This window comes from Chaetura pelagica, unplaced genomic scaffold (assembly GCF_000747805.2).
Source record: "Chaetura pelagica isolate M959 unplaced genomic scaffold, ChaPel_1.0 scaffold108, whole genome shotgun sequence".
Lineage (NCBI taxonomy): Eukaryota > Metazoa > Chordata > Aves > Apodiformes > Apodidae > Chaetura > Chaetura pelagica.
In genome coordinates this window covers 4,337,904-4,348,544 of record NW_009970718.1, presented here as the reverse complement: position 1 = coordinate 4,348,544, position 10,641 = coordinate 4,337,904, and the positions used below count along the sequence as shown (strand labels likewise).

The following is a 10,641-nucleotide window of genomic DNA, read 5'->3' as shown; positions in this document are numbered from 1 at the left end:
GGGAAAGAGGTAGATGTAGAAACAATGTGAACCTTCTGGATAGTGGACTGAGATCTTTAATGTTTTCTAGTGTTTGAGCTCTCTAGGGACTGAACAGTATTCCTGTAGTAGTACAGGGGAGTTGTGTGAAAAAATTTGCATTTTCACTGTGCAGAAAGTGCCAGCCAGGTGTGGGACCATTTGCATCATGTACAGAAAGATGCATTCCTACTGTAAAGCACTTCTCAGTCCCGTTTGTTTGACATTGAGAAGACTAATGGTAGTGTTTGCAAAAGCATTCAGATGACTTGGGATCTCCAGTCCAATTCATTGCTTAAGTTAAGAAATGTGCCACGTAAGAATTTTATAGCAAGGTCTGAAATTAGTTGGGATAGGTAGCTTGGTGTACAGCTTTCTCTGGCAGAAACAGCATTAAGCCTGAAGGTACCTACAGGAGAAGAGAAAGCTCATGTAGACATTATTAATGTAGCATTAATGGAAGAGAGAACCCAAAGAAAGTGAAAAAGAGTGTTTAGGATATTAACTGATCTCAGTGATAACTGATGGTGAGGATGTTTACAAGTGCCTGGCATTCCCCTTTTCCCTAAACAGTTCTAGGTGCTCATTACTTAAAAAACCAAACCAAACAAACACACAGACACACACCCTGGCGACAAACACATTAAGAAGATCAAAACCAAGGGCCAAATCCTTAGCTTCTCTAGAAGCTGATCTATTGTAGTCAATCAAAGTGTTCCTGATAGCTGAAGATATTCCCTGTGATTTGAGGCTATGTCCTATTCTCAGACATTTAAGAAGCATGTGCACCATTACTGCACCAGCAGTTAATCTCGGGGACTACTGTGTTTTTGGCAGTGAACTTAAAATATCACACTTCAAACCTACAAAGAAATTATTTCTTTGAAAATAATTCAAGTACAAAACTCCTAACCATGCCCTTCACTTTATTGTAAATCAAAAAAGCTATTTACCCAGCTCATTCAGAAATAATAGTGAAGTGCTTAGCCAGAGTCTATTGGCACAAGTTAGCTGATAGTATTTAATGGCAACATCTCTCTTGAGAAAATACGTAATACTGAAGCCTGTAAAATAGTAGGTTTCTAAGCCCTAAAGTAATGTTATTGGGATGAAACAAAATGCCACTTTTTAATATAAGGCTGATTGTAGGCATTGTTCTTCCTTGTGTACACATACTTGTTACTAACCCAGAAATGTTTATGCAGTAATTTTGAAGAAGTTCAAATTATCATTTAGGTTATAAATATTTATATTGACCATGCTTGTCTTTGTTGACCATTCCCTATAATTTATGCAGAAGTTTTGGGGAATAAAGATTGCAGGGCAATTTACAGCTCAGCAGCCCTACCCTGCAAAAGAGCAAAGAATTTTTTGGGAATGTAGGCATGTGCTATGAGTTGGGCATGGCAAGGAAGGTTTCTGCTTGTCAGGGTGCCCTCAAGATAGCCCTTTGTGGCCCATGGTATGTTTATGATGTCTGTAATTTGTATTTGCTTCACCAGGCAAGACAAGGTAACTGAAGTTATTTGAAACCATTCTGGTTTGGCAACTTCAATGAGTTTTGGAAGTACACAACCTAGTTTTCAGCCCTTGCAGAGTATTTTTGCTCCTTAGAATTCAAAGGTTTTATGCTGATTTATGCCAGCCAACTGATCTGCCTTTTGGATTTGGGTGCAGACTGGCTCAGAGTTTCTGGTTAGATGATTGTAAGCATGGACAGAAACAAACATGCAAGGCTATTCAGTGTATTCAACTTGGTGGCCCTCCCAAAACTGAACACTGACCTAGTATGTCCTATTTGGAATATCTCCTGGATCACAGCTGTATTCAACATAGGAGCTGATTTTTAAAAGTGCCATACATCTTTTTGCCAGTACAGTTCGATTAAAAATCAGGCTACATAAGTTGCAAAATCAGGCATTTGGATATGAGAGGGAAAGGCAATCTATGCAACAGCAGTTTCTCTCCCTTTTTGTCAGTGCTTTATAATTCAGTTGTCAAACATGTGATTTTATGCTATGCAGTTTTCAGATACCTTGCATTGTGAGATATACTAACTAAAAGACTCAGTATTGAATTATTTTTTTCATCTGTTGGAGTGTTTCCATTATGCTTCATGTACTGTATACCATACAAATCCACACAAAGGTACAGAATTATTTCCCAATGGCAATTTCTGTAAAGCTTTCTTCATAGGTTTTGACCTCTAGAACTCATCTATATTAATTGTTGCCATAACAGACTAGCAAGCTAGTGAAACAAAATAAGTTAGTTGCTTAGGACTGGTTAAAAAAATAATTTCTCTGGGTTCCTAACTTCCCACGCAGTTAGTTACTTCAGTAGGATGCAAAAACCTAAAAGACTATGAATCTTAATACTAAGCTTTTTTTGTAACCAATTCATTGATTTTTATGATATTCCTATAGGTAAGATCATGTTGCTATATCCCTTTCATAGACAGGAAAGCAAGGACAAGACCTTATAGTCAGAAGTGCCAGCTACAGTCATAGCACTTTTACTCTCAGCATTTTACATCAGTCCTTCACAAACTCAGTAATAAATACAGATTCCTTATTCTCTAAGTGTCAAGTTAGTGACTATATTATGGTAATTATTTTCTAAAATTCACCAGTTCACATAATTTGCCTGATCTTGCAGTAATTCTGTGGCAGAGGCTAGGATATGCTTCATTTCTCTAGTACTGGCATTTACTGATCTCTTGATGTAATCACCCTTTCTTTTCCTTGTGATTCCTCAGATCCTTGTGCACAGTGTGAGAAGAGCTTTTGGGGAAAAAAAAAAAAAAGCTGCCGTGAAACTAAGGTCTGCATATTAAATTTTAAATGGCACAGAAAACCTTAATTCTAACATTTTAAAATTTTGAGGCACTTGATTTGGTAGTCTTACCACTCTCTTAATACAGTTTTTTGAAATGCAGATATTTAAAGCCATTCTATATATATAAATTCTTGTGATAGGTGAATTCCCTCATGCTTCTGCCTTCATAATTCTTCTTTTAAGGGGTCATTAGAAAGTTCGGCTCTTTAGATTCATAGCACATCCTTTACCACTCAATTTAAGAGTAGAAGAGTATTTGTCAGTAGAAGACAGGAGCCTGCCAGATTGGCAAAGGGTTAGAGAGGAGGGGAATAAAGAACTGAGGGGGAGTGGAAGTTAGTGAATTTAACTTATATTAATTAATTGCATAGATAATGTTAGATTCATAAGTAGCAGATGCAAATTCTCCAGAGAAGTGTGTTAGAAGATTTACCTCCTTAAACTCTTGTCTCTCTTCTGCTTAACCTTCTTACTGCCTTTTACACCCCCCCTCTATTTGTTTTTCCAGTTGTATATGCTTTAACTGACTTCTACATCCTCAAACTACCTCCTCCTCAATTGCTTCATTAGTAAGCATGGTGATCCATTAGCATTCCTCCTCCCCTGGTTTTGTCCTTGCTTCCCTATGCACCACTTATCCTCCTTTTCCTTCGCTCCTCTTTGGCTGCTTCTCTGTCCTGCTGTTCTCCACCCTTTAGGTCTTGATTTTAATGGTTTTGTACACAAGACTCATGCTTTCTTCATCCATCTTGCCTCATGAGAGTATACAACTTCTCCTTTGATTCTGCCGCTTTCCATCGGAGGTTGCTTCTTTCTCCTCCTCCCTCCTGCCCACAGGCAGTCTCCCAGCTCCTGGCTGTAGCCACTGTCAGCAGCACAGAGCAGGAACTGTGGGGTTCACATCTGAGCTGTGAAGGGGTGGGGATAATCAATGCATATGGATTCACCTGGGAATTGACTGACAAACACTTAAGATATCCAGGGAGAGCAAGAGTGAACAGAAACATTCATTGTGCTGCTAAGTATGTGTACATTTTCTTAGGATGTGGCAAAAAAAGCATGTCCCTTGAAGTCCCTAGGGAATTGCTACCCTGCCAAATGTTACATTTCTGCTTCAAATTATAGTGACACTAAAATATTCTCAGAGAAGAGTATGGTTGTTTTGTTCTTATCATCTGAGTATAAGCAAAATAATTTTTTTACTTTACTAAGTTTTGAGACATGGCTGACTCATTCGTACTGAAAGTTCCCAAAACTTGTGCCTGAGGTAGGCACCAGGCATAGAAAATTTCCTCCTCAACAGCTATTTTGGCAAAGGTAGAAGTAGCAGAATATAAAATATTCCAGTTGGACATCTTGAATAACTTTAAAAATAGACTGTTGCTACCTAAACTGATTTATTTTTTTTTAAAGGAAAAAAAAAGAGAGAAATTTGTATGACATTTAAATCTAAGTAGACTGGGAAAATTCTTTGCATGGAAATGTGTGACATTTTTCTGATTGGTAAGAAATGCGTGTTAACTATTCCCCGCTAGACAAGAAAATAGCCTTTTTGGATAACACTTTTTCTTTCTGGTACCAGGAGTTTTCTGTCTGGGTTGTTTTGCAAAGAGGTAGGAGATGCCATTGCCCAGTCATGTTCCATAACGGAACATTTCTGCTTTTTTTTTTTTTTTTTAATGAACTTTCAGAAATTACATTCCTTGGCTCAAGACTAAAGACCAGTTGCATTGTTTTTGAAGAGAAAAAAATATATCTGTAGTGTAAATGTGAGTGTAGAATTTCATGTTTACATAAAACCAATATTCAGCCAAGAACTAGACTTTGTAATTAACCATATGAAACATTAAGGATTAATTCCCTGTATTTTTCAAAAGGCATGCATAAGAAATCAGGCAGGGTATGAATCGTAAATGTTAACGTACTGTACCTCTGTATCCCTCTTTCGACAGCAATTAGTGCTAAGCTAACTGCACATATAATCTGTGGCAAGGAGCACTGGGAGACAGCCAAGAGACAGTGAAAATGTCTTTAAACTGGCAGACAATTCCTACTCAACTTGGAGTATTTAGAGTGAACTGCAAAGGACTGGCATGCCTCTTGGTCTTCACAGTGAGCATTTGTGGCAGCGCCTCGGGGATGTGTCCGACAACCTGCATCTGTGCCAGCGATATCGTAAGCTGCACCAATAAGAACCTCTCTCGGGTGCCAGGAAATCTTTATAAATATATGAAAAGGCTGGATCTGAGTTATAACAGAATTAGGTTTTTGGAGCCTGAATGGATCCCAATGCTGTTAGAGAAACTGGACACTCTCATAGTCAATCATAATACCATTAGCAGTGTTGTTACTGGAAGCTTTTCCACAACCCCCAATCTGAAGTACCTAGACTTGTCATCCAACAGCCTGAAGACACTGGGCAGCCCTGTGTTTCAGGAGCTGGGGGCACTGGAAGTTCTCCTGCTATACAAAAATCAGATAACACAGATAGAGTCCTCAGCCTTCGGAGGATTGTACAAATTACAGAAACTGTACTTAAGCTATAACTTGCTCTTGCATTTCCCTCTGGACTTGTACACTGGAAAATACAAACTGACAGACCTTGTGTTGCTGGACATTTCCTTTAATCGCATCCAGTCGATGCCTGTTCAGCGCCTAAGTTCAGTGCCAGCCAAACATCTTAGTGGAATTTATCTTCATGGCAACCCATTTTACTGTGACTGTATGTTGTACTCCATGCTGCTCTTCTGGTATCAGAGACACTTCAGCTCAGTGGTGGACTTAAAAAACGAGTACACCTGTTCGTTGCGATCAGACCCAGGAGGTGACAATAAACTGCCTTTACTGCATGACAACTTTCTGAATTGCTCTGAAAGCACCGTCAACAGCTCTTTCCAAGCCTTCGGGTTTATTCATGATGCCCAGGTTGGCGACAGGTTGATTGTACACTGTGACAGCAGAATCAGTGATGCTGGCACACGCTTTGTTTGGGTAAGTCCGGACAATAGATTGCTGGAGCCAGACAGGGAGATAGACAATTTTAAGGTGTTTCATAATGGCAGCCTGGAGATAACAGATGCCCAGCTGGAGGACTCGGGGCTGTACTCCTGCATTGCAATAAATAAGAAAAGACTATTAAATGAAACCATAGAGGTTAGAATAAATGTTAGCAATTCCACAGTGAACAGGTCCCACGCTCATGAAGCATTTAATACAGCTTTTACCACCCTTGCTGCCTGTGTAGCCAGTATTGTTTTAGTACTGCTGTATCTCTATCTGACCCCTTGTCCATGTCAATGTAAGGCAAAAAGGAGGAAGAGGAAGCTGAATCAAAGCAGTGCTCACTCATCCATACTGAATTCCACACCTCCGCAAGAGCTGCCAGCTGATGAGAAGAAGGCTAGCACTGGTAAACGGGTTGTTTTCCTGGAACCTGTCCATGAACCAAAACACAGTCAGAATGGGAAAGTAAAACTGTTTCCTAATGACAATATCATTGCTGAGAGTATCTTAAAAACTACTCGAACAAAATCCGACTCTGATTCTGTCAACTCTGTGTTCTCAGATACACCTTTCATGCCATCAACTTAGTTTGCTGCCTGTGTTTGTATCGTGCCCTTACACTTCTGAATACCTCCTTTGCTTCATTTCTGCATCAGGAAAAAAAAAAAAAAAACAAAAAAAAAAAACCACAAATAAAAAGAGAGAAAACATTTTAAAAAAGAGTCTGTATTGTCAGTCCTTGAACTGTGTCTCCTCTCCTGTGAGTGCAGAGCCATGCAACAGTGGTACCTTTTTTGGGAAAAGCTAACAGCGTGGCAGTAATGTGAGTGTCTTCAGTGCAACCTTAGCCTTTGCTTTTATTCTCTGGTCCATACACAGCAATCTCTCATGCATCTTTAGCAGCACTTTGCATGCATGCAGCTGTTCAGTGGCAGAGGCTGACCCCGATATAACAATCTCAGTCTTGCTGATAATTCTGCTCCTCTGCAGTGAGCACAAAAACCAGCTCAGATAGCTATGGGGAAAAATGCGCAGGCTTCCTGCAGTCCCTTTCACAGGGTCATAAAATCTTTACAGTAAAATCACTAGGGGAAAAAAATCATGAGTTTTCTTGGACTGATCAGAACAAAAAGATTTGCCACTAGGATGCCTTGCAGCACTGGATAAATGTTTATGGCTTTCAACTAGTAATGCATTTGCCAGGAAGTGCTTGAAAACTTTATATGGGGGCATTGTACTTATTTTATTCAGAATTTAGCCATGGGATTATTCACAAGAAGTACAGTGGTTGTTTTTGCTTATAAATGTTAGCACATAGTGTAAGTAGGTAGAAGTTAACATGTTACCTTTGCAGTTGCCTTAATCGAGGAATGGAGATTGTCGGTCATGAGGACTCAAGCTCAGTAGCAGTAACGCATTAAGGTGCAGGCGGGGATCGATTGTAAGCAGTTGTCTTACCCTTGCTGTACGCTTTGTACCAACAAGCACAAACAAGCCTGCCACCTTCACCAGGGGTCTTGCTTCATCTTGGGGATGGGAGGCTTCTCTTCAGAGTCAACTTTACCAAATAGGGGAAATATTTCAATCCTTTCAGTGGCACATCAGTCCAGCACTCACAGAATTTGCTTCCTAAAGATTTTTCTTAAAAGAGGGAATACACTGTTTGGACAAACTTTTGAAAAATATAGAAGACCTTATGCACTGTGAACTAAGAAATTACAGCTTATCTCTAGACTTGGCCCTTGCCTTGTGTGTACTGCTTCCTTCTTTGCCCAAAGGTCTCAGTGTCAAAGTTGCTGAAACTGGTAGGACTGATCTGAACTGGTCATTCAACATCGGTTGCATGAAGCATTGTTTTATTGTAATGAGCATACTTTTGTATTTAGTATTTATTTTTCTATTATATTTGCCTTTTTGTGAGTTTTTTGTTTGTTTGGGGTTTTTTTAAGCTTACTTAAGCTGGAGCTGGGATGGACTTTGCCAGTCTTTCTCACATTGATTAGTAACAACTTCAAAGGAGTTTTGCAAGTAATTACAGCTTACCAAAGAAGAGTAACTGGAGCATGTTTGTCTCATTCTATCTTTAGGGAATGTACTGAAAGGATAAAGGATAAACAAAATCAGAATCAAAGGCCTACATGGTATGGCAATTTTAATTTATTTTTGAGAGGCTTACTGTAAAAGCCACTTGCCATTTTTTGTGAGTTCTTTTGAGAGGCATGTCATCATGCCAAAGCTTATATCTGGCTGAGCCAAAGCTATCAACAATTGATTTGCTACACAGAAATCCTGATGTAGCTAATTGTTTGAAAGCAAGCTATCTGGAAAACAGTTTAGATCAGGAAACAGTGTTGCTGTGATATGCACAAAGTATGTGGAATTAAAAAACTGCTGCAGATTTTAATTCAGATATTCAGGGAGACGGAAGATGGAAATTCTTTTTCTAGGCAGAGCATGATAAAGATGTGGGAGAGAAAGATGATCAGGAGTTTCAGTCCTTTATTTGTACATTTATCTGTGTAAATTAAAAAATAGCTTTTGCTCTCAAATCCTTTCATAAAGGTCTTTCTCTCTTTTGTCTGAGTACCAGTGTTAAACCCAAATCCATATGTTTACATATAAGGTATGGTGAACAAAGGTTTGGCACTGTCTCCTCAAATATTTTTCTTATTGAAAAGATTCAGCTAAGCTGCTTGATATGCTGCTTTGCCACGCACATGGTGGGTGAGTGTCCTTCATGTTGACTTGAGGCCAAAGGGCCAGCTCCCGCAGGAAGTTGTGCAGATCAGTTACAGCTCTGGGCAGATAGTGTGTTCTTTTATCATATGTGAGGTTAGTTGACGGAGATTTCGGTGTTTGCACAGGAGCGCTGATGGTTAGTTCCAAATTGGGCTGAAAGGTTGTTGAGGTGGCTGGGAGGCAGATGTACACTTCTCCTTAGCAGCTACAGCTGACCAGGTACACCCGCTGCTGCTGGCAGCATGAGGCAGTGACAGTGCCTGATTCACTGACCGTGCATTTTAAATCTGTGCAGAAGCCCTGAATAAAAAAAAGTACAGCTCCTGCAGCCTGCCTTCTGCAGGGCTGCTGTGCTGCAACAAGAACAGGGGGATTTGTGGGATCAGAGTAATCCTGCCAGATGACTACAAAAGATGAACGTTGTTCTGAACAGCAGATATTTACTGTGAATATTAACTGGCTCTATTTTACTGACTGCTTCAAAGTGCTCATCGTTGTGACTGTGGTTAGAAACAAGGCTGTAAAACTGAAGTTTTGGAAGCAGCTGTTGGCCTGTTTACTGCTTCTTTAAGTTATCACAGCCTTGAGATTTCAGTGGGTGCAATTTTAATGAAGATTTTTAAATTATTTTCTGAATCCCAATCCCATCCTTAGAAGGCTCTGGAAAGCCGACGCAGCTGTTCTGTCATCCCAAAACAATGCAAGTCCCCCATAGGTGGAGTGGGGAGCTGGCTCTGCCTCCAGCTCCACAGCTAGACAGCACCTGGGTGGTGGCATGGGCTCCCCAGATGCCACACTAGCAGCTCTAGTGTGGTCCAACCTCCCAGTGAACCTTCATCAGCAGGCCTGTCCTACTGCCATGTCTTCCCTGTCAATCTGTGTCCTGGATTTCACGTTGCTGTTTCCAGCAGCTACTGAAGAGCTGAATGATATTTTTAATACAGAGCGAGCTCAGTTCTGCAAGGTGTTGAGTGCTCTGGCGCCAGTCCAGCCATGCTCTTAAAATAGGTTTGCTGTAAGCCAGAGGTACCAACCCACTGGCAAGAAGTCTCTGTTTGGGCAAGGGGTCACTCACCGCTTCTGCAATATACCCAGAATGAGATATTGCCCATGCAGCTCAGATAATTGTGGGTGAGTTTTGCTTTCCCTTGGCTTCTTTCCACAAAAATTTTGCCACACAAAGTCATAGGCAGGGCTCTAAGCTGTAGCTGAACACTGCCTCTTCTTGTGGGGCTTCTTTGAACCTAGGTCCTCCACCACTTTAGGGGTGGTCAACAGCTTTGCTCTTACTCGAGGGCCTGTTGCATCAGTTCCAGCTGTCTCACAGATCAAAAATAAGGGTAGTGGCTGCAGAAAGTTCTGGGAGGTCATGTCCTTGCATCTTTGTTTTTCCAGTACTGCACATGCCTGCAAGGTGTAAGCTTTTATGGAGTGCATTAGAAATTGGTCATGTGAGGTCAGCATGCAAACTCTCAGGCCAGCCCAGAATGTAGCAACAGTAACTGCAAAACCGCATTGTCCCTATATGCCCCACTTGTAGTGGCAGGTGAGAGGGAAGGCAGCTAGTCATGTCTCCTGACCTCGATAAGGTTACTGTAACCACCTTAGTAATGATGAACATTACAATGGCTGTCCCTCAAATATGCTGAGCAACTGCCAATCAAGCTGAAGCTGGGGGTTAACTGAATTAGCCCTTAATCTGCTGTTGATTATAACAGCCAGCACCATGTTCTTTTAGCCCAGATGTTCACCCCCGCTTGTTGGGCAGATAGTGCACCAGGTTAATAACGTCTATCTCCCTAGCATTGCTTCTTTGAAAGGTCAGATTTCTGAGGGCTGCTAATAACAGTGTCAAAGGACTAACAGATTATATAGCTCATTCTCTTGAGCAAGTAAAGCCCTTGGGTAAATTTCTGATGAAACAATAATTTTTTATTTAGGATAGTACAAGATTATTTCATCCTACTGGAGTAAATCAACCTCCTTCAAAGTGCTTTTATACATTAACAGCAGCATGTTCCTAATAACCTCTTATGTCTCTGA

The 10,641-nt window shown here is 40.6% G+C and overlaps 1 protein-coding gene across 1 annotated transcript; it reads left to right on the top strand.

Annotated features, from left to right (window-relative positions):
- Window positions 1-4,816: 4,816 nt before the first annotated feature.
- On the top strand, window positions 4,817-6,531 carry AMIGO2 (adhesion molecule with Ig-like domain 2). Its single transcript, XM_010006291.1, has one exon. It carries the CDS (start codon window positions 4,882-4,884, stop codon window positions 6,445-6,447), a length of 1,566 nt encoding a protein of 521 aa, XP_010004593.1. The 5' UTR covers window positions 4,817-4,881; the 3' UTR covers window positions 6,448-6,531.
- The last annotated feature ends 4,110 nt before the right edge of the window (window positions 6,532-10,641 follow it).

Bases quoted from the DNA above. Each gene is read 5' to 3' on its own strand.
- AMIGO2 (XM_010006291.1), top strand. From the start codon at position 4,882: ATGTCTTTAAACTGGCAGACAATTCCTACTCAACTTGGAGTATTTAGA.